The sequence below is a fragment of the Lissotriton vulgaris genome, chromosome 4_1 (genome assembly GCF_964263255.1).
Source record: "Lissotriton vulgaris chromosome 4_1, aLisVul1.2, whole genome shotgun sequence".
NCBI lineage: Eukaryota > Metazoa > Chordata > Amphibia > Caudata > Salamandridae > Lissotriton > Lissotriton vulgaris.
This window is the reverse complement of record NC_141691.1, coordinates 1,395,370,002-1,395,394,472: the sequence shown is the minus strand read 5'-3', so window position 1 is coordinate 1,395,394,472 and position 24,471 is coordinate 1,395,370,002. Positions and strand designations below refer to the sequence as shown.

At 44.5% G+C, this 24,471-nt stretch overlaps 1 protein-coding gene across 1 annotated transcript in view; it reads right to left on the bottom strand.

The window, feature by feature from the left end:
- Positions 1 to 17,324: 17,324 nt before the first annotated feature.
- CABLES1 (Cdk5 and Abl enzyme substrate 1) overlaps positions 17,325 to 24,471 on the bottom strand; it is a 501,414-nt gene continuing 494,267 nt past the window's right edge. Inside the window, exon 10 of the mRNA XM_086965640.1 lies at positions 17,325 to 18,691. Coding sequence (XP_086821766.1) covers positions 18,551 to 18,691 — 141 coding nt within the window. The 3' untranslated portion in view covers positions 17,325 to 18,550. The remainder of the gene's footprint in view (positions 18,692 to 24,471) is intronic.

The following is a 24,471-nucleotide window of genomic DNA, read 5'->3' as shown; positions in this document are numbered from 1 at the left end:
TCCAATCTATCAAAACCGAGAAAAATGAGACCACCACAAAGCAAAGAGCCAACTGGTCATGTACTATGCTAACTCAGCTTATAGCTGGTAAGGGAATGTGTCTAACGAGAGTTCAGGCCGGTTCCCTTTAGCACCAAATACTGTGACCAAGCTTGAGCTCGCATAAGATGGTACCTCAGTTGATAGTGCCCGAATCATCGAGACCCCGTTGAAATCTAGACTATTAGTCTTGATATGCGGGATAGGCAATGCTCACATTAATCATAGGACCTAGGGAAAAAAAAAAAAAAAAAAAAACCCCAGGTGCGAACACAACTAACCAAGCATTGCCCAAAATGCTCTGGTATTCGGATTTCCTACCCTGGCAAGATCAAGTTTGGAAATTTGGAGGAGTGATGTTCGCCATTCATGTACCGTAGGTGGTAGAGCATCCTTCCAGTGTCTACATATCTCCCTGCGTGCCGCAAGGATGGAATAGAATATCAGTCTTGTTGGTGCATTAAGACTATTATTTCTCAGCCCAAAGATCACGAGAGCAAGGTCTATAGTAATGTGTTCACCCAGAAAGGCATTTTAGTAAAGAGACTTTCACAGCAGTAGATATGCACAAGGTTGATACTGAAATTTACATATTTTCATATAAGTGCACTGATTTGTCTTCTGCGGGTGTTCACAGCCTTGAAACCTAACCGATATTCAAGCATGAATGCATATTTATTGGTTAAATAAATGTGGAAATTTTCTAATTTCAGCAAATGTTTTCTCAAAACCCAAAATAAATATGGATAAATACAGTTAAAATTAGCAAAAAATAAATATGGATAAATAGACGGAAATTGCAAAAAAATAAATACCATAAAATTGGGAGCCCTAATTATAAATCCTGTTATTTAATCAATTATGAGCTCCCCACATGTCTGCTGTGCTTTAATGACAGTCTCCTTCCAGTTGTACCTCACTCCTCAAGCCTCACCTCAGATGGGGTGAGGGCCATGCCATGCCATGGTTTTGCGGGCACTTGTTTCTTGGTTCTACCGACACCTGACTGTGTGTCTTATTCAGCCACAGTAGTAGAATGTGACTCGAATCTAATTGATGTTTGGATGACATTCCGAATCCCAGCTGACAGAGGGGCAGGGCAGTTGTGCAGGCAGTCACTGAAAGAAATGGGACAAAACATGGACCCGCCCACTACGGATGTAATACAGCAAAAGTTTCATCTGGAAGCATTAGTCAAGCCGTCATATAGGATTAAAATAGGTGCCTGTGAAATTTACGCGTTTTGCAACGTGAATGTGCACTGTCAGCTACTTCACCAGAGACAGCATTTCACAACAGAGATGTTATAAAAACCACAGCTGCGGCGATTCGGTTTTCAAAAATAGCTGCGGCAAACATCCCCAAGTGACCCACAGGCAAAGGGGCAGCGTTAATGGTTTAATAGTCAACAAACACAATGTGTGTTGTTTATAGAAATGGCAATTAAACCAAAATGTACTGGCCAAACATCGGGTAGCTCAGGTCGGACCCTGTCTGCACAGCATGGGGAAGCTTGCGCATCTGTCCTGCTTGCTATCAAACTCCCTTCCGACATATGGAAATATTGCAACATCTGGAAAGGAATGGAAACGAATGGATAGACAAATGCGATCTAAAAGAGCCTCCATAGATACTACAACGCACCAACAACACTACTGAAAAAGGGTAAAATGGATGTGGCACACTGTCCCAAGAAGTGTGGACAAGAAGGTACCTTTTATCATATGTTATGGAGCTGCCCGGTGCTCCAGAGGTTTCGGACTGCGGTTGTTGACTGTCTTAATCGTCTTTGTGGAGGTGGGATGGAGCCATCAGCGAAATGGGTGTCTCCTATGGCAGTCTATGAAAGCAGGGGCTGTCTGAATAAACAGACCAAGGTATGGGGACATGGAATGCCTATCGAGGGACCCTGTGTGCTCCTGGTGTAAGTGCCTCTCGAAATGCTTGGGACCGGGAGAGGGTGGATATTTTTGCTTTTTAAAGAGTTGCTGGGGTGAGATGGGGGAGGGGGAACCATCAGAAGTTGACTGATTAGTGCCAATGTACTTCTGTCCATCATGCTTGTACCACATGTCACCTTGTTACTTTTTGGTTTACAAGCTAATACAAATAATAATAGAAAAAAGAATATGCATGCTCTAGCTTCTGTGATGAATACACCCTTCTAGGAAGATACTACTGGGCTAGGCAAGGAGCTGGGGTGAGCAGTCCGCCATCCGACGTGCACTTTCCTTAACACCAGCCCTTGAAAACAGTGACTCTTGCTTTACTTCACCGCATGAGTCAAGTACATAGACTAGAGTGGAATAGCTCATGAATATGCAGGAGAACCAAGATGAAAGGCTACCTGCTCGACACTGCTTGATCTCACACTGCAGTGTGACTGCTGTCCTCGGAGGTATGTCAATATAGAGAGCGGGAATAACAAGCATTTACAATGCAATGGTTTTGCCTTTGTTAAAGTTAGAGCTATTGGCATTGCTCTTGACATTATTTTTATTTATGTTTTTTTAACATAAATAAATGGCATTGTCATTTACAATGCCACTAGCTTTATCTATCGCAAATGACACACACAAACACACACAGAGCCGCCCCACACACACCCCCACACAGAGCCCCGCACACACAGCCCCCCACACACACAGCCACACAGAGCCCCCCACACACACAGCCACACAGAGCCCTCCACACACACAGCCACACAAAGCTTCCTACACACACAGCCACACAGAGCCCTCCACACACACCAACACAGCACAAGCAGGCAACAGGGGCAGACGGAGGCACAAGCAGGCAACAGGGGCAGACGGAGGCACAAGCAGGCAACAGGGGCACACAGAGGCACAAGCAGGCAACAGGGGCACACAGAGGCACAAGCAGGCAACAGGGGCACACAGAGGCACAAGCAGGCAACAGGGGCACACAGAGGCACAAGCAGGCAACAGGGGCACACAGAGGCACAAGCAGGCAACAGGGGCACACAGAGGCACAAGCAGGCAACAGGGGCACACAGAGGCACAAGCAGGCAACAGGGGCACACAGAGGCACAAGCAGACAACAGGGGCACACAGAGGCACAAGCAGACAACAGGGGAACACAGAGGCACAAGCAGACAACAGGGGCACACAGAGGCACAAGCAGACAACAGGGGCACAAGGAGGCACAAGCGGGCAACAGGGACACAAGCAGGCAACAGGGGCACGAAAACGGAGGCAGTTGCAATTTCATCCAGACTCAAACGTGTACAATTGAGAATTTTGCATTGAGTATATTATTCTAGGGCGGCCCTGGCCTGAATGGGATACGATGAAGACTCAAACTGTAGGAGAGCCTGTGAGGAAAAAGGGCACGTTCCTACATATTCTGTGGGAATGTGACAGTATTCGTAAATACTGGACAAGTGTGTTGAGATGTATGACGGAGGTTATGGGTCAAGAACTGGGCTTGGATGCCAAGATGTTTTTGCTTAACATATGGGGGCAGACCGACTTAAAAGCTAAAAAAGACTATGGGTGACCCTGGGGTACATGGTAGCAAAGCGCAACATCGCTAGAATGTGATGGGCCCGTGAGGTCCCTGACTTACCTTCATGGAAACAAGACATGGATTGGTGTATGTTCAGAGAAAAAACACGTATGTTGCTGGAGGGTGTCCACGGAAATGGTCTGGTATGTGGTCTAAATGGAACAAGTATCAATGAGACATCTGGGCCCCCTTCTCTCCCTGCCCCCCCCCCCTCACTCCCGATGATCAAACGTTAGTGGAGTAAGATAACCTGCATCTAGAAGAAATTAACAATTAATTTGCTTTCTAACCTGGTATTATGTACAGTTATGTAAGTGTTGACATATACAGTATCCTGTACTTCTGTAATCATACTGTTTTTCTTGAATAAAAAGAGTTTTAAAAAAACAAAACAGTGGGAGGTAGATGTGGAAATACTGGAAGACGACGACTGGAGAGCTGCTCTGAGCTCCCCTAGGGAAATCGCCATCCCTATGAGGCTGAGATTGGTCTAACTTAAGATCCTACACCAAATTTACCTATCCGCAAAAGTCCTGGTAAAGATGGGAAAGCGGTCTGACTTCTATTGCCAACGCCGATGCACCCTAAAAGGGGACCTTTTTTCACACAATATGGGACTGCTCAATCATTCAAAAGTACTGGGACGCAGTCACAACTCAGATGGAGGATGTAGGAGGTAAGAGGCGGAACCCCACCACAAACCTATGCCTTTTAAATATTTGGGAGGTAACGGATTTAACCCCAACTGAACAATCATGGGTCTCACTGGGGCGGGCCCTGGTGAAGGCAAAATAGCACAAAAATTGGGTGTTGGGGACCCATCAGTATTGAAGGGGTGGGTGGGAGATATGGATAGAGCCATGATCGCGGTGAGGACGTGTTTTAAAATACAGGGTGCCCTAAAAAATGGGATTGAAAATGGACTGCATGGAACATACACAAAGGCGAGATATGCCTGTACCCCACAATTGAACGAGTAGACCCGACTTATTAAGGGATGAGGGTTAGTGAAGTACCAATTGTGAAAATTCACCGTACCATTTGGCTGAACAAAATGTAACTGTATTGTGCTTAATTATGGTCAATTACTCAAATGTATTACTGTGCCTGGGTTACTTTGTTTTATTTTAATAAAAAAGAGTTATAAAAAAAAACAAATCTTGACTGTTGCGAAATAATCAATTTGTGGGAACAATTCCGGTGTAACCTCAAGAACAGACCACATAGTAAGTAGACTATCTCTTAGTGCTCAGAGATGAACGCATTGTTTTCTCTCCTCCGGTTTCCCGGACTATATCACATGCAAGTAGGGTGCCTGCAAAGAATGTTCACAGATACATAAAGATAACCTCACCCTAAATTTCGAGAGGGCTCATCTGTTACCACTAAATTCAGTGGGGGTCCGATTAAAATGGGAAAGCCATCCTTAGTTGAAGAGGATGTCGCACACACATAGTAGTGTCATGCTTCATCATCACCACCCCGGTAACATTGTACTACCAGGGCGGACTCAACCTCTGCGAAGACTTGGTGGTAGGAGGGAGTTCTTTCATAAAGCTTACTGGGAAGAGCGGGATCCAGATAATCTAAAAATACCTCAAAGTTCTTCGGTTATCACCTTTAGGGGAGTGATTCATCTGCCTTCCGCGTGTTTGATTTTGAGGTTAAGAAACTTATTTTTTTTATTTGCATTTATCAACATCACACATACATGTTTCACATCAGGATCAAGTTACATTCACAGAAGCGGTATTCCCGCCATGCGACCAGTGGTGACGTTACATCACAAAAGTATCAGCAACAGTCCTAGGTCCTGTGTTTACAAACAATAAAAACAACAGCATGTAGCAGGTCATGTGGTGATTTCAACTCATTCATTATCATCTCAATCGTTTGTATAAGTCCTTTCCAATATGGATACGTACTATTCTTACTTGGGCCTGGCAATGTAACGGAAATACCAGTTGAGACTGCTGTAGAGCCACGCGGGAATAGCAGGGTATGCAAGAGGGAGGCGTTGACAGGAGAAGACTGGGGTATCGGTGGCATGAAGGGATGGAGCGGGGGGTAGAGTAAGAATGAGAGAAGGGAGGACGGGCACACAAAGAGCAGGGGATGGGAGGTCACAACATTCCAAACCCACAAGGGCTGCATGTATCTGTAATCGTAAACTCTGGTGTTAGCCACCCAACTCCTCTCTTTTAGTTTGCAACTCAATTATCAGCACCTTCAGTCCACTGCTGCGGGGTATTTGTGCTGTATGCGAGCTTCTTCCCGCCCAAATGCCAGCCCCCACTCGAGCGTCGCTACGCACCAGGGGATTTTGCCTGGCAACGTCTGCGCTTTCCAATACATGACTATAAATGTGTGAGCTATCAGCAGTGCCAAATTAATGACTGTTTTTGCAGCTTTTGCAAATTTTCACGCCGAGGAATCCAGGGTAGAGAAATCTAGGCTGAAAACGTTTTCTTGGCACCTTATCGGGTCGCGCGCTCAGCCTGTCTGCTGTGACATGGCAATTTCATGGGGCCGGGGTGGGCAGACCGTGAAGGGGGAGGTGGGTGGGTGTCTGTGGGAGCGCACCCGGCCGCTTCTCTTCAGCACTCCACAGACGCAACATGTTCCCCAAGTGCAATGCCGTGACAAATATAGTTTCTGATGTAGCACTTCATTCTGCACCGTTTACAAGCACTTAATATTACTGTATCAAATAATGCTTAATTTACCAACCCATGAAGGATGGAAGGATGAGTTAACCTTGTCTGAAGTCGAGCACGTGACTTCCAGACCTCTCCAGCAAGCGTTAATTTACTGACGCCGCCGGGCCCGTCATATTACACAGTACAGACTACTTTTATTCCTCATAATGGACGCCGCCTCCCACCCCTGCCACTGTGTTGCCCCCGCTGTCCACAGCGCACAAGCAGCGAAAAGGAAGCGGTGATTGACTCACTCCCGGCTGCTCTTGCCACACCGACCTGCGGGGGACGAGGAGGGGCAGAAAAGGAAATACCTTCTCCGCATTAGCAGCGCACTCCCCCGCCCTCGCAGCCAGCGTGGAAAACAGACCCACTCCCACCCCGAGCGGCGCAATGATGAAAGGCGGAGCACTCCTGCGCCCCCACAGTACAGACTACTTTTATTCCTCATAATGGACGCCGCCTCCCACCCCTGCCACTGTGTTGCCCCCGCTGTCCACAGCGCACAAGCAGCGAAAAGGAAGCGGTGATTGACTCACTCCCGGCTGCTCTTGCCACACCGACCTGCGGGGGACGAGGAGGGGCAGAAAAGGAAATACCTTCTCCGCATTAGCAGCTCACTCCCCCGCCCTCGCAGCCAGCGTGGAAAACAGACCCACTCCCACCCCGAGCGGCGCAATGATGAAAGGCGGAGCACTCCTGCGCCCCGCAGCCCCCACCTGAGCTCACCTTCCGCTGCTGCTTCTTCCAGGCGGGGTCCAGCAGGAGGTCCCGGTCCCAGTCGTCCTCCGGGTGCATGTAGTCGTTGGTCTGCATGTCGTAGTGGTCCATGCTTGCTTCCGCTCCCTGAGCCCCGGCCTGGAGTGCTGCTTCGTGCGGTCTCAGCCTCCCCCTTCAGCCGCTGCTGCCGCCCCCACAGTGTAACTCACGAGGCAGCCCGAGCTACACTGTGCGGCTGGGTGCAGGCTGCTCCCTCTGCGGGGGCTCAACCTAACCTCGGGGCACGCCCCCTCCCACCCACCGGGCGCAGGCAGCCAGCAGCGGAGTTCGGAAAAGTTCCGTTTCGAATGCCGCTGCCCCGTCATTGGTGCCCGTCCCTGTCAGTCAGGTCTCCCTGCAGCTCTGAGACTAGGTTGAGTGCCCGGTGACCAGATTTTAGGAAGCAAAACAGCCGGGATCTCGAGGCACCTCTAGCAGAGCACCATAGTGCTTGCCGTCTTCCTCTCCTTCTTCCCCGGGCTGCGGGGGGCGGGCACTTCCGGCCGGCCGCGCTAGGATTGGCCGGCCGGCCAGTCACGGGGCGGGAAACGGGAAGAAGAGACGCAGTAGTGCCGGCAATGCCGGACCAGACACGGGGGCGTTCCCGGCGTCCCGTGACGTCGGCAAAAGCCAAAGAATGTCGGGAACGCCCCCGTGTCTGGTCCGGCATTGACGGACAGGCCCCTCGTCCAATGGCAAGGCTCCGTTTACGGAGCCAGCCAATCAAGGACGAGGGCCGAACCAAGCCACACTATGCAACTCAACAGGATTTCGCCTGCGCCGAAAAGATGCGCAGAGCGCATCTTCGGCGAGGCAAAACCTAAAAAGGACTAGAGTAATTTAGTGACGAAAGACAGCGGGTGGACACCGGTCAAGGTAGTCTCCGCATTTGGACCTTTCTGCTTCCCATAGTCCCAGAAAGACTCCAGAAACAAGCATCAGTAAAGCCAATAGGTCTCGTCTATGCAAGAGCTGTTCGCTTTGTCAATGCCTTTCAGCCATATAGTGCAGCATGGCTGAAAGTTAGAAAAAAGTGCCCGGACTGTCAGCGCGGAGGGCAATGAACCAATTTCTTGGTTTGGCGGTATTCTCTGCCTTCACAACAAAAAAATTTTTGCAGGAAAAAGTGACAATAACACATTGTCTGCAGACCTAAAATAACAAGACGTTAAAATGCACATTTGTGCATCAAACTTTAATGGGGTCAGGAAATCTGATCCGAAGGCTAAGGGTGCTAGGCAAAACACAAAGTAAGCAATAATTACAAAAATAAATAACTGCCATCTATAAGTGGGTACAAAGGCTACAGTTTACTTAAAGAGGTCTGACATTGTCCAAAGCGAGAAAGATAATGACTTGGCTGCGATGTCTGAAACTCACAAATACATAAAAGGCATTCAAGGAAAAATAATCTTACTTGTTTTATTACCTTACCTCTGAACCGAAGTCCGCTGTGTTGGCCCAGCATGAAGAGTGCGCCAAAAAGACCAAGCAGAGGAGGGAGCGCAGCACGGTCTGCATTTTCGAAGCATTTGAAATCTCTTGGCTTGACTTTTGGGTGCTTTTTGCTTGGTGGGACAGGAAGGGGCAAGCGACGAAAGGGGTGAGGGAGGAAGTGGGTGTGGACAGGGCAAGCAACAATGGAGGAGGGGCTTGGACAGGCCAAACAACAACTCAGAAGGGGGTGGGTGTGGGTCAATCAATAATGTGGAAGAGGCGGTAGAAGTAAGGGGGTGCAAGTAAAAAGAAAAAAAGTACATCTGCAAGCGGTGAGTATTTGAAGGACACTGTGCAAGGAAAGCAATTCCTAGGGCCAGGCTACAGTGTAGGGGCAAACATATTAATAGGAAGTGAAGCAGGCACTCGCTGAGAATGAGGCCAACCAATGGTAAGCAATGGGCAGGCTTTAAGCCTTCAGTCAGTAAACAAAATGCCTTGCAAGCGGCAGCAAATGCTCTGACTCAAGGGAGACCCAAAGAATAAGGTGTGGGGGTGAAGAGGGAAAACTGTCAAAGAAGTGAAAGTGCCCACCAAAGGGCATAGAACAACCAACAGTGCCCCAAAACATTTAGGGGTGCAAGGGTGAAGGCAGGAAAGTGTTTAAAGGGGGAGGGGGGCAGGTGTCCTGCCTGATGGGAAACAGCCTTTACCTCTCAGCCTTTCACACAGGATCTTTACCAAACGGGTATGTATTTGTTCCTTAACCTGGAGTACTTTACCATGCAGGTATTTTTTTGAATAATATATATATATATATATATATATTCACTTAAAAAAACATAGGTTTCACACCAGTTATAGTTAGCTGGAAATTTTACTGACATAAAACCATAGAAATTCCAACGTTATAGTTAGTTGGACTCCCTATAACGAGCGCGCCTGCAATGCACTGCTGATGACGTCACATATTACATCACTCATGACATCGTCAGTGACATCACTCATGACATCACTGATGACACCAGCCAGTGAATGTGTGTCTTTCTTTAAAATTAATATGTTTAATATTTGTATTTGTAAAGGTTGATGGAAGAATAAATGGTTAAATAAGTGTGTAAATGGATGTTTTTTAAAAAAATGATTGGTTAACTGCTTTATTAAGTGTATTTTATTGAATACATATATTAGCGAGTAACTTTTAAATATTGAAATATATGTATCATTTTTTCACTTTGTGAATAAGTAGCTGCATGGGTTGGTGACTGACTCACTGTTTGTATGTGTTTTGAAGACAGCATATGTGCAGGACTGTATGGGTGGATGAGTGTGTATATGTGTGTGTTAGTGAGTGAATGACTGTCTCACTATTGTGTTTTTTAGTAACGACATATATTTTATTCTAGTGTATGTGAGTTTTGATGTATATAAGTGAGTATATGTGAGAGTAAGAGATTGTAAGAGTTCCTGTTTAAATAAGTATATCTTTATATAAATGATTGTTTAAGAGAGTAAGTATGTGTAAGTTTCCTTAAAAGTAAAGAGGTAGTGTGTGTATAGTTTTATATGCAAATAAATGGATCTTCAATAATTTATTTGCATGTGTGAGTAACTTTTGGATGACTGTCGGTGTATAACAGGATGTATAGATGTATCACTACATATGATGAGTGAGTATATGTATGAGTGACTATATAGAATTGTTGGTAAATGAGTGGATGTGTATATAGATGGTGGAATTACTGAATTGGTTGTTGTAACTGGTATGGGTATCTCCATTTTTTTGAAAATGTTAGTTTCTATTTTTGAATATCTATTTCAAGGGTTACATTACACTAAAAGGAGGTGTGTCACTCTGTCACAAGGATGGTGTCATAAGTGATGTCATGAGTGATGTCACTGACGATGTCATGAGTGATGTAATATGTGACGTCATCAGCAGTGCATTGCAGGCGCGCTTGTTATAGTGAGTCCAACTAACTATAACGTTGGAATTTCTATGGTTTTATGTCAGTAAAATTTCCAGCTAACTATAACTGGTGTGAAACCTATGGTTTTTTCAGTGAATTTAATAGGTTTTTTACATGCTAATTCCTAACTATAACTGGTATGAAACCTATGGTTTTTTCAGTGAATTTCATATGTTTTTTAAATGCTAATTCCTAACTATATATAAGGCCTCAAACCTATGTAATGTAATATTTTTTATAATGAATCCTATATTGTATATTTATATAATACTTTTTTCTTTTATTATTATTTTTTTTTTTTGCCCTGGAGCGCTCCCGGTGCGCGCCCCGGTGAGCGCACCGGAAAGCGCTTTTTTTTTTGGAGCGCCCCGGGTCGCGCACCGGTGAGCGTACCGTTAGCGCTATTGCCACGAACGAAAACATCGTCCGCGGGATACGCACGGCGTAAGCGCACCCGGATGTACTCGAGCGAATAAGATCGCGCAACGTAAGCATTCGACGCGCTTACGCGACGTGCCCCGGGTCGCATCGCGTAAGCGCGTCGGGTCATGTGACCTGAAAATAACACTTTTTATTGGTGCAGAACAGTTTTGGTTTCCAAATGATGAAAGCCCGGGTCATGTGACCTGAAAATAACACTTTTCATTGGTTCAGGACAGTTTTTTTTTCCAAATGATGAAAGACCCCACCTTTTTTCCTTATTCTGACTTTGTCCTTTGACTGAGGAAGACCTGTTTGGAGATCTTTGTTAAAAAATGTTGTACTTTAAAATGGCTACAGTAGCAGCAGCTGGAGCATCTGCACCACCACCACCACCAAGAGGACCACCACAACATCACATTGGTGGTCAAGAAGAAGAAGAGGAGGAGGAGGAGGAGGAGGAGGGGGGGGGGAGGGGGAGGGGAGGAGGTGGCTGCCAGAAGACAATACCCCATACGAGCCAAAGCAGCACATTGTATGGGAGTTTTTTTCTATCCCAGAGGGCAAGAAGAAAGTCAATGCGCCCAAGGTGACTTGCAAAATCTGTAACATTGAACTGTCAAGGGGAACCCTAACATATACTCTCAGTGAGTTCAAGTGTTCATTTTTTGTATATTACAAAGACTGGCACGAATGAAAAATGAACACTTGAACTCACTGACAGTATATGTATCATGCATGTCAGGACTTCAAGTCCCAGCAATTAATAGTGTGTGCTGCACTCAGCTTTACGCCCACTGGGGGCTTGTAATAAAAGGAGCCGTTCTATACACATGCATATTAAGCGTCATTTTGTGCAGCCCAGCAAGAAGGGGTCATACCCTGAAACGCGTCAGCAATCCTAAATAAAAAGTAGAGCGGGAAGGAGTGCTGAGGAGAAACCCGGAGGGTAAGGAACTGTTCAGTGATTACCTAATGCTTATATATCAAGAAGAGTTTTGCCCCAAAGGAGGTGCCGCCAGGTAGGTTGTTTTGCAAATATTTTAATGAAAACTGCAAACTGATTGAAGCAAAGAATCGGCATTCAGTCTCTTGGCCAGACGCATTTCGGGTGTTCCCCTTCATCAATGGCCATGTTGAGCAGGTTAAACGAGGCTGAGGTGTGCGCGCTACTTGTAATCCTGAACCCAGCCCCAGTGGGCTTGGCCACAACAATGGCATTCTGGTTGGTGTAGTCGAGTGAGTATTCTCTAATGAGTTTGCCTTACGTTTAACACCAATATTAAAAGTTACAAACCCCAGTGGGTGAAAACACAGTCCCGCTTGCAATTGGCTGCATCCTTACGTCTTCATTATGCACTATCTCCCAATACACTGAAGACTCCGTTTGAAATATCCTCGTACCCGCTTCTGCAGGGTGGCTTCTCCCGCGGCTGGGCAAGCCGCTAACATCCATCAAGAATAGTTTTGCCCCAAACGAAGTGCCGCCAGGTAGGTTGTTTTGCAAATATTTTAATGAAGACTGCAAACAGATTGAAACAAAGAACCGACATTCAGTCTCTTGGCCAGACTCGTTTCGGGTGTTCCCCTTCATCAATGGCCATATTGATCAGATTAAACGAGGCTGAGGTGTACGCGCTACTTGTAATCTTGAACCCAGCCCCAGTGGGCATGGCCGCAACAATGGCATTCTGGTTCGTGTAGTCGCATGAGTATTCTCTAATGAGTTCGCCTTACGTTAAACACAAATATTAAAAGTTACAAATCCCAGTGGGTGAAAACACAGTCCTGCTTGCAATTGGCTGCATCCTTACGTCTTAATTATGCACTTCCTCCTGATACACAGGAAACTCAGTTTGAAGTCTCCTCGGACCCGCTTCTGCAGGGTGGCTTCTCCGGCGGCTGGACAAGCCACTAACATCCATCAAGAAGAGTTTTGCCCCAAAGGGGGTAGGACTGTGTCCTGCCTGATGGGAAACAGCATTTACCAGTCAACCTTCATGCAGGATCTTTACCATGCAAGTTAGCATGTGTACCTTTACCATGCAGTACTTAACCAAACAGGTACTTTTTAAATAACGTGTTTTTATGTTATTCAAAAAAAGTGATTTTAAGGTTTATGGATAGGTAGAGGTAAAGGGAAGTAAGGGATGATTTTAGGATTTTGATGGGTAAAGGGAGGTAAGGGTGAATATAGGCCTCAGGGGTGGGTAGAGGTAAATGGAAGGAAAGGTGATTTTTAGGGTTCAATGGTGGGTAGAGGTAAAAGGGATACGGTTTCTTTTAGGGTTCAGTGGTGGGTAAAGGTAAAAGGAGGTAGTTGATTTTAGGGTTCAGCAGTATGTAGAGGTAAAGGGAGGTAAGAGTGATTTTACATGTTGTTGTTTGTTATTTTTGTTTATTAATAAAAACTTTAAAAAAAGAGATTTTACAGTTCAGGGTTGGGTAGAGGTAAAGAGGGGGTAACAGTGGTTTTATGGCTCATCGATGAGTAGAGGTGAAGGGAGGGAAGGGTGATTTTACGGTTCAGGGATGGGTAGAGGTAAGGTCGATTTTATGGTTATGGAGTGAGCAGAGATGAGGGTGATTTTAAGGTTTGAAGGTGGGGGAAAGGGGAGTAAGGGTGACTTTAGGGTTTAGGGTGGGCAGAGGTAAACAGGGGTAAGGAGGATTTTAGGATTCAGGAGTGGGTAGAGGTAGGATGGTAAGGGTGATTTTAAGATTCTGGGGTGGGTAGAGATGAAGGGAGGAAAGGGTGATTTTAAGATGCAGGAATGAGTAAAGGTAAAAGGAGGAAAGGGTGATTTTAAGATTGAAAACAACCAACAGTGCCCCCAAAACATTTAGGGACACTAGGGTGAAAGCAAAAGTGTGTTTAAAGAGGGGCTGGAATGTGTCTAACTTGATGGGAGCCAGCATTACCACACAGCCTTTACCAAGCAGGTACATATTTGCATCTTTACCATTCAGTACTCTATCATGCAGCTATTTTTCGGGGCTGGGTAAAAGTAACGGGAGGTAATGATCATTTAAGGATTTGGGATGGGTTGGTAAAGACACCGAAAAGCTAATTTTAGGGTTCAGTGGTAAGTAGAGGTAAAGGGAGTTAAGGGTGAACTTAGGGTTCTGGGGTGGGTGGATGGGTGAGGATAATTTTTGGGTTCGGGCTGAGGAAAGGTAAAGGGAAGTAAGGGTGTTAGAGTTCAGGGGTAGGTAGAGGGAAAAGGAGGTAAGGATGAATTTAGGGTTCTGAGGAGGAGGTATGGGTGATGTTAGGGTTCAGGCTTGGGTAGAGGTAAAGGGAGATAAGGGTTAAACATAAACCTTCAGAAAACACAACGCTTTGCATGATGAATAAATCCTCCTCTAAATTATAAAAGAGGTCACTGACAAATAAGTAAATGTGACATAGCAGGAAATGTTAATTTAGAAAATCCAGAAAAAATATATTATATGGCAAAAGTCTTAAACGGAGGTAGTATCAATGGAAGTGTCAGCCAAAATGTATGTTTTGGATAGTGGTCATATCCGACATTTTCGTTTTTGCTAACTCTTGGAAATTCCAGAAAGCATGACTTTCAACACTGATGGCTTTAAGTTGTTGTACAAACAAACGAAAACAAAAAAGTTCCACAACCCAATTGCAAACAGCGCAGAACAATATTAATCACAAAATCCTTCAGTACTTGGTCCATGCTCTAGTGAAGAAAACAAAAAACAAAGACAAAGTCAAGCGGACACGCACTCACCAATGATAAAGAAGACAATCAGAGTTACAATGAAGGCAATAATAATGGATAACAGGCAGGCAAATAGCCCCTTTTTTGATGTTTTTTTGTTTTAGAAACAAATTGTCACAAGCGCCGTGCACGAGCTCTCTAAGGCGAGACCTAAAACAGACATTGGCAAAGCTAATCGGTCTCCCTTTTGTGAGATCTATTGGCTTTCTCAATTTCTTTTAGCCATTTTGTAGAGCAGAATGACTGAATGTAAAAGAAAAAAGCGCTGTGACACGGTCAACACTGGCCAAGTCATAGAGCTTTTAAAAAAAACCTTATTATGCTCAAACTCCTCACATAATGTACAGCACTGTATTGTTAATCTGCTAGGTTTGTGCTATTTGAAAACCAAGAAATACCAATTACACAGCAGTATCTTACTAAAATGATGCAAATGCCAAATAATATATCATGTGGTTACAAATGATACAAATGGCTAATAAAATATTATGTGGTTACAATGATGAATCTGGGTTAGACCATAATACCATAACCAAGCAAGAAGAAAGCAATTTACAGATTGAAAGGAGTTGTCAGTTCAGGTGCTTTTTAATTGCTGCTGATGTGTGGAAGTTTATAGCTATGTTAAATTAATAACTACACACTTTCTCTGAAGCCACTCCATGCTGATGGGTCAATAATTATATATCCAGATGTATAGTTCCCATGAACCCAGTGCACTAAAATTCATAACTGGAAACAGTTATAAAATCACGAGTGAGTTATGCCCACAGAGTTAGGGACCGGGAGCCAGGGTGCTGAAAAAGTAAATTCTGTAAATACTATTTAATGACCTTGTCAATGCTTGAAGCATTTGAAAAGACATAAATGCACCAGCAGTAAGACATTGCGCATCACCACATGATATAAATGTGGGTTGTTGACAAAATCAATTGCGTTCATGTGACTGACTTGGCAGGAGCGGTATGACTGAGGCCTGAGGAAAGCAAGCACGCGTAGCGCAATGGGGAACATCAAATGAAAAGAGGGGTCAACAAGACAGGGAAATTGGGGAGGGGCAGGAGGGGTCAGCAACACAACAGAGAGCGGTGTTAGGGCGGACAGGAGGGGTCAAGAAGATGGCAGAGGGTGGTAGAAGGAGAAACACATTGACGTGCAGCAGGGGAGGTGGCCTGCTCAAGCAACAACGCAGGGGAAGGAGGTTGTAAAGCACATGCAGCTCATTCCCTGCAGTGCTTTGGTGTGTGTGTGCCAAATCCAGAGAATTGAAAACAAAATCCTCCAGATCCGTCTGAAGCAGGGGAGACCAACAAAATGAAACTAGGGATGAACAAGCCTACCAATGGTAAGTAACAGAAACTAGAGTCACGAGTGAGCCTACCAATTGCAAGTAATGAGTGGGCTCTAAGCTCCTTTTTAGATTTAAAAAAAAAAGAATAATACACTCACAGGAAACAGTGCATGCACTGTCTCAGGCGAGACCTAAAAAGGACTATAGTTCTGTGGAAGAGACCGAAAAGAGGCGCCACAGTACTATTATTCTATATGCACTTTAAAATCTCATTTGCATCTTTTGAACTCCCCAATAGGAGTCCGAATTTCATGACTTATATAGACCTACGGAGAAGGTTCATTTATCCTTAAATAAGTGAAGGTGTTTTAATGTTAATTTGTATCATCTTTGCTTTAGGCATTTTATGACTGCATCTGAATAATGATTTTTTTTTAATGAAATAATAATGTAATCTTTAAAAATATTTCTACAAGTCCTTGCGAAAGGTGCTGAAAGCATATAAACTCCAGAGCCTACTCCACTTGAGCTACAAAAACAAACATTTGCAATGAAACAGATCTCATATCAACAGTAAACAACATGCAGTGTTGTAAGGTGCAGTACCACGGGCTGTCACTAGGTGTCCTGTGGGACCTCTTTTGGCCACATATGGTACTGCACCCTGAAACATGGCCAAGGAAAGTATATGGTGCAGCAGTAGAGCTGACCACTGGGGAGCTGGGGATCCTGGTTTGAGTCCGGTGTCAGCCTGATTGTTTAATTTCCCCCGAGTAGGTGTGCTATATAAAGAAAAGCTACAAATGTAAAATAACACAAGAATGTAATGCTCGGGGGCGGGCAAGCAGTGTCATGAGAAAAACAGCAGGGGCCTGGAGCAGTGTTGTGGGAGGGGTAAGGGGGAGGCACGGGCAAGCAGCGTCTGAGCAAAACAGCAGTGGCCTTGGATGGGTGGTGGGTGCCTGGAGCAGTGTTTGGGGAGGGAAGGGGAGGTTATGGGACAGACTGCAAGCAAATTAAGCCACAGGATCATTGCACAATTAAACAGAACACTTACAAAACAAAGACGCAGCCCAAAAAAAAAATGAATTCTCTCAAAGCGAAAATTACCTCAAAAGTAAGAACGCATGTAAGAGGGCCAGTTCTCATGGGAGGATACAAATTTCCAAAAGGAGGCACTACTAAGCGTATTGACCTATGAAACACAAGCATTTCTGAAGGACAGCAACAGGAACCAATAAAAAGAAGGTCCTTTTTCCAAGCCCATATCCTAGATACAGCATGTCTCGCAGAGACACTGCAATTGCTGCCTAGGCGAGACCTAAAAATGATCTATTCTAGTATACTGTGTAACTAAGTGTGTTTGCCACAGAAACTGTTAGAACGGATATTTATGGAGAATTATAAAAATATATTTGCTAGAGACAACAAAAAAGCATAGTCTGAATAAAGATCTTTATATTCCCACGGTTCATTTGAAGGTTTACATATTTTTGCTTAAACATTGTTTTTACAGTAACTAGTGCAGGATCTCCTTGAATTATGCAATACAATGAAATAGCCTATTTGCTTCGCTAAGCCTTCCCGGTCTGCTAGAAACGCAATACATTTCTGACGCATGGCTCTGCATTATCTCCAGCCTCAAAGGAGCTTACAGTCTGTTGCTTAGCTCTTTTCTCAGCTTCTTAACACACTGTCGGACACACTGCACGATAAATGTGCTAGGTATGCACTCTAACATAGAGCACAATAATACAACACTGTGCAATTCTAACCATCCCCACAGTGGAAAAGTGCAATGGTTAAAAATGTACACATAAAATAAGACATTACAAAATCAAATTAACAATCCCACTTCTTTAAACTTTCAGTTGCATCTCTGAAATGTATATTTTTAGTCCAGTCCTTTTTCTTGTAGTGTGTGGAAAAGTGAGATGTAAAAACAAAAAGTCTTCAATTTAGGCAAACTTAGTGCACACAATGACGCAGTGTGTCACTTTTTCCAGAAAGTAAGGCCCATTCTCTGATTTTTGCCTTACATCTTGCTTGTCTGGTTCCCTGGCCACAGGAACATATTTGATGTTTCCAGGGTAAATCCGAAGTTCCTTAGTTGGTTGCATCCCAGGCTATTGCCTGGAACTGCTTTGCTGTAGCACCAACCCTGCAAGAAGGTACCATCTGAAGTAGGAGGAAGATGTAAACTTGGGGTCACTAACTCCATTGGGAACCAAATCAGCAGTGGCACCCTAAAAAAGGAATCTATAGCCTCTGCCACAGGGACAATTGCACTTTTAAGAGCCGGTATAAAAATAGATTGGCACACACTTTTAGCAAGCTGCAGGTCGCTCCTTGGGAGCATGTTCATAAAGTGGGGTCTCTGTTTTTGCTCCGTTGGTCCTTTTGGTTCAAGATCTGTTTCACCACCGAAGCCACTATTTCAAGTCAATTTGCACCATGCCTTGGTTTCCCTCCTGCACCACAACGCTCACAGCGAGGAAGCCTCGCTCTCGAGTCTGATTTCTGGAGCACAGGTGGTTATGATTAAAACACAAAAGCGTGGTCTATTTCCAAGTCTTGATTTAAATTTCCAGTAGTAACTGCTGCCTCCTAGATTCCAGTGAAGCCAGCAGTCTGCAAGGATACCCCTCCTACGAAGGGTGGCCTGTGCTAGGAGCTCTGGGTTAGGCGTCTGTAATGCGGCATTACTTCATGCTCCGGCAGGTGAAGGGCAAACTCCAGGGCCACCAGCACCGGGAACTCAAAAGCCATCAGTTCCCGTCTGTTCAAGCGGAACTTTTCTTCCAGTTTCTGTAAAATAAATGCATCTTTAGAATACTAGGTAATCAACTTTACTTTTCACTCCAGCCTAAGATATGAGATGTAGATGTGTTGGCAAGGTTACTATCCAACATCCATCCCACATCTATTCAGCATAATCATTACATATGCTCCTTCCTTCACCTGTTCATCACCACCCTCACATACTCTCACCCCTGCCCTCTGTACTCAAGAGGACAACACCCCTTTGCCCGTGTCCTCATATCCCATATGCACTCGCCTCTGCACATCCCACAACCAGCACGTACCATGCCCTTACCTTTCTGCGCCTCTTTCCCTTCCAACACACACCTTTGCTAGTTACAGCATCTACCATCTACCTCCCTTTATTTAAATGTCTCTCCCCACCTGACACACACCTGGGCTCTTCTCCTGTAAACAGTCCCTTACATAGGCAGGTCCCAGCTCTACTGTCTACCTACACTTGTAGTCCAGCTCTATTCATCTCTGAGGCAGTGATAGAGTAGTACACAGCAGGTGTGGAGATCGTGGGCAGTGGGTGAGAGTATGCAGAAGGCAATATTAGGGACAGAGATGAGGCTAACTAACAACAAAAAAGGAAAGGGGTGGGGACATACTAAAAATGTAGCCCATTTGGGAGGTAGAAGAGCCATGCTATGAATGGAAGGAGCTGGTTAAGAGAAAAGGTGCTTGAGTCTGAACTTTCAGGAGCACACACATGACACTGTAATGCTATTTAAGTGTCTTATGTAACTAGATACATGACACTGTAATGGTTTTTTAGTGTCTTATGTAACTAGATAATTTATGGTGTTGTATCTGGCAGCAGCACAGATGGAAGGAGGGCAGGCATTAACCTACATATATTGTTATGGCCTTTCTTGACAGTGCAACTGTCACTTCACCTTTTAACCTACGCCAATATTATTCTACTGTTCTGAGCTGCCACACATTACATATCCATTCACGTGCTATCTACTTGTATTGCTTCACAAGACCATGCAACATTCCTTTAAAGGCAGACCAATTGGAATTGCCAATTCTTTTTTTTATAGATGCTGGTAAGGCTCTTAAGAATTACCCAAATGTGTTCATTTTGTATCTTATACTAAGTTTCTATTTTTACTATGAAGCTTTGTAATGGCACTGCTTTTTAAAGGCAATATCTTTAGTAATTGTTTCTGCTACTTAAAACCTGTGCTAATCAGATTTTCCAGATCAACCAAAATAATTTGCTGACCAGAATATTAAGTAACAATATTCTTGAACACAAAAAGATAGCATCCAACGATGGTAAAGGTTGTGGACGAAGGTGTCCGCTCCAGCTAACCCACTATAGCTATTATCTTCATTTGAATGAAATGCCACCACCTCATCGCTGGCGGGTATTTATTTATTTATTTAGTTATAGTGTTTTGTATAGCGCGGACAAGACCCGTGGGTATCAGAGCGCTTAACAAGGAAAGAATAACATATAGACATTATAATAGCAGTAATAACAACAAAATAGATATGAGGTAGAAGGCAATATACTGTATGGACGTGATTAGATATATATATTCCTAATGTCTGTGCAATTAGCATTAGATGGCGAGCAAGGCTTGGCTTGTGTCATGGTAACAAACCAAGCTCGGTGAGATAGGGTTATAAGGCATTCCAGTGCATATCAAGGATAATATGGATAAATAAATAAAGTGAGGTAGAGGTTATATAGTTTTGTCTGTGAGCTATAGTTATAAGTTCACAAGTATATGAGGTAGCAGTAATGTGTCTAGCCTCGGCTTGAACATGGCAACAGTCAATTATCAGATATTGATCTTCCAATTTTTCATGAAGAGGACAACCCTCTGTTAGCGTAAATGATCATCCCAGTAATCCGTAGGTTTCTCTATGTAGGGTATTTACTCATCAAGTGGCTCTTCAGTTCTCGTTTGAATGTTGCTGTATTTTGAATCTTCCTGATGTTTGGAGGGAGTGAGTTCCAGATTCTGGGGGCAGCTCCGGAGAATGCTCGGTTGTAGGTCTTTATCTTGTGGAAAAAGGCTGGTCGCAATAGCAACTCTTTTGCGCTTCTAGTTGTTCTGTTACCTCCTGATAGCTTAAGTTTCTTGGCTAGGTATCTAGGCATGTTGTAGTGAACCGCTTTATGTGTAATACAGGCCATCTTCATTTGAATTCTGGCCTCGTAAGGTAGCCAGTTTAGTGCTTTCAGGTGAGGAGATATGTGATCGAATTTCTTCGTTCGCGTAATGAGTCTAGCCGCTGCGTTGAGGCAGGCTTTTAGTGGTGCTGTGGATGTTTTCGGTAGGCCAGCTAATGTGGTGCAGCCGTATTCGATCCTCGAGATAACTAGTGATTGGATAGCCAGTTTTAGATCCGTCTCTGAGATAAAGGGTTTCAGTTTTCTTAAGTAATTCAAGTGGAAGCGGGCGCTCTTGGCCATTGAATTAATATGGTCTTTCATGTCGAGGTTTTCATCTAGCGTAATTCCTAGTGATTTGGCTGAGTTAACTAGGGTCGGGGTGCAATTTAGCGCCGTCACCAATTTAGTCCATTCCTTACCTTCAGATTGGCTCCTTGTCGGTGAAATTAGCAGGAATTCTGTTTTCTGGGCGTTTAGTTTCAGATGTTTCATTGTTAACCATCGCAAAGCTCTCTTTAGTGTCTTGTTCATTAGGTCAATGTCCTCAAGGGAGGCGATCTTTATGTATAATTGCGTGTCGTCTGCATACATATGATAGGATATCTGTGATTTTTGAAGGATCTCCGTGAGAGGTTCTACATACAAGTTGAATAGATCTGGGGATAACGTTGAACCTTGTGGGACCCCGATTGCATTGGGGCTCGGGGAAGAGATTGCTTGGTTAACCAGGAATCGCTGAGTCCTGTTCTGTAGGAAAGAATTGAACCATTTCAGCACGTTTCCGGACAAACCCATCCTGTCTTGTAGTCTGGTCATTAGCACTTCGTGCTTTACCGTGTCAAATGCTGATGACAGGTCTAGGAGGATCAGTAGGCATGTTTGATTTCGGTCTAGGGCTTGTAGGGCGTCATCGACAATATGCAGGATCGCAGTTTCAGTACTGTGCCCTGTTCTGAATCCTGATTGGCAATCGTCAAGTAGCGAGAATTTAGCGATGTGTTGACTTAGTTGGCCCTGCACGCATTTCTCAATGAGTTTTGCCAGTAGAGGGATGTTGGTCACTGGTCGATAGTTGTTCGGGTCTGTTGCATCAGCTGTCGGTTTTTTGATGATGGGCACTACCTGCCCTGTTTTTAGGCAGTCAGGGAGGGTTCCTTGTGCAAGTGAGGCATTTATTATCTCGGTCCAGATCGGAACTAGAGTGTGGCTGATTTCTCTTACACACTTTCCCGGTAGAGAGTCTTGATAGTGGTTGTTCGGTCTAAGTTCCGCCAGCGTTTTGGCGATCTTTCCCTGGTCGTATAATTCAAATGTGTCCCATTTTGCCTTATTTTTTGTTTGGAGACCCTCTGTTGAGACATTGGCCTCATTTTTAGGTGGAGGAAGGGTCATAAGGTTAGTTGCTGCATTTGTGAGTTCAACTTCTAGCAATTTGGATTTTTCCGTGAAAAATGAGGAGAATTCCTCGCAGCTTATGGGAGTTTTTGTATTCTCTTGAACCGTTTTGGCTAGTTTATTTGACTGTTGTTTTAAAATCTCAAAGAGTTTTCGTGGTCTGTTTATGGCACTGTCCAATTCAGCTCTGATAAATTCTTTTTTGGAGTTGATTATCTTTTTGTTGTATTCGTTTCTTGTTTTTCTGAGGGCTTTCAGCTCAGGGGAGGAGGGATGTTGTCTCCATTTCCTTTCGGCCATTCTCAGTTTGCGCCTGTCCTCGTTCAATGACTCATTAAACCAAGGATTTTTTGGTTTCTCTGAGACTTTTTTCAGTTTTTGGGGCATGGTGTCATTGACGATATTACCGATCGAGGTTATGTAGTGATCCGTCAGCTCATTGACATTTTGCTTATTGTTGGGTGGCTTCAGGTCTTTCTCGCACCTTTCAACCAGTAGTTCAATATTAGCCTCTTTTGTGTCTCGGATCAGTTTCTTGAGCTTGCGTGGTTGCACGGTCCTGCCCTTTTTCATTGTAGGTATCGCAAATGTTATGACGTGATGGTCAGACCAATCACATGGGTCTATAGCGAGGATTGATGCCTCATCATTTCTTGAAATATTCCAGTCTAAGGTCGCTCCTTGTGAGTGAGTGGGTTGGTTGCATGCTTGTGTAAGTTTTAGCTCACTGAGGAAGTCTTTAAGCGAGTTGACCAGTTTGTCATTGCCGTCATCCCAGTGGAGGTTAAAGTCGCCTAGGAATATGTTATTGGCATCCAAGTTAGAGTTGGTCGTTATGATCTCCATCAGTTGCTCTGTGAACTTTGCGTTCTCTCCTGGTGGGTGGTAGAATGCATGCAAGTTGCAACTTTGATTATTTGGTGTTCTCACATTAATACCAAGGTATTCGCAGGATTCTAGGGGGTCAGATTGGAATTGGCAGACCTCGATCTCTGAACGGTGAATGCAAGCTATGCCTCCTCCCACATTCCTTGGTCTGTCTAACCTGACGATGTTATATTGTGGTGGTATTAACAGATCCAAGGTAGGAGATGATGATTCATTGAGCCATGTTTCCGTGAGGATGGCCAGGTCAATTTCCTTATTAATGATGAGGGCAGCTATGTCTGATGCATGTTTAGTTGCCGAACGACAGTTAAGTAGTAGGCAATTCAGGGGTTTCTGTGATTTAACGAGTTTTCCATTATCGGATTCGGATGCGGTTAGCTGAATATGTTGTAAATTTTGGTGAATTGCTTTCCTGTCATTCTTTCTGGACGTTCTATTAGAGTCAATAGGTACTGTTTTGATATTCTCCTCCCTACTACAGGCCGGTTGTTCATAAGATCGGAGTAAGGCCAGAGCTTCTTCATTTGACAAGGGCTTGGTCCTGTTAGGTCTGTTGGGTCTGAGCACCAGATTCTGGATGTGTGAGACCTTGGTGTGCGTACTTATCGCCATCTCCCAGATTTTTCCAATTGTCTGTGAGACTTTCATCGAGTTTTGTGCCAGGTTACCTACGAGTTTCTGGAGCTCCTTGACTTCTTTCTGTGTTCGGGATGATTTCTTATGTGAGATAGACCTGGCTGGATGAGTATTGCAGTTTGCTCTTCTCCGTGAATGATCTGTTCTAGTTGCCACAAATCTTTTCTTAGTATCCTTAGTTTGGTTGTGATTTCTGGCTCTATTAGAGGTGTCCCAATTAATTCTTATGTTATGGGATGTAAGGGGTGTTTTTGTGGATAGGGATCTATGGGACTCAGGTCTCGCATTCGAGGGAGGATGGGGAAGGTCGATATCATCTACCTTGTTCATTTCGTTAACTTCATAGAGGGACTCGCTTGGAGCTGGGGTATACTCTTCAAGCGCGGTGGAGTTGTGCGTTAGCGGCAACGGCTCTTTCCTTGGGGCCTGGTTCTTCTCTTTGTTTCCAAGGTTAGTGGACATCGCTATCCTTTCTATCTCATTCTCTGGTATTACCATCGCGTTTTCGGTTAAATCTCCGGTGTTGGCGGTTTGGTTGTTCTGGCCGTCCGTTTGATTGGTGTCTCTAGTATTGGAGTCGTTGTTTTCAAGTGTGACATCTGGTAGTGTCAAGTTTTGTTGGTAGCTTGGTCCTTCTATGTATTCCTTTAAGTTTTGGAAAGTTATCTCAAATTTCTCGAGTTCTCTGTTGGTTGCTTGTATCAGCACTATTCCCGTTTTATACATA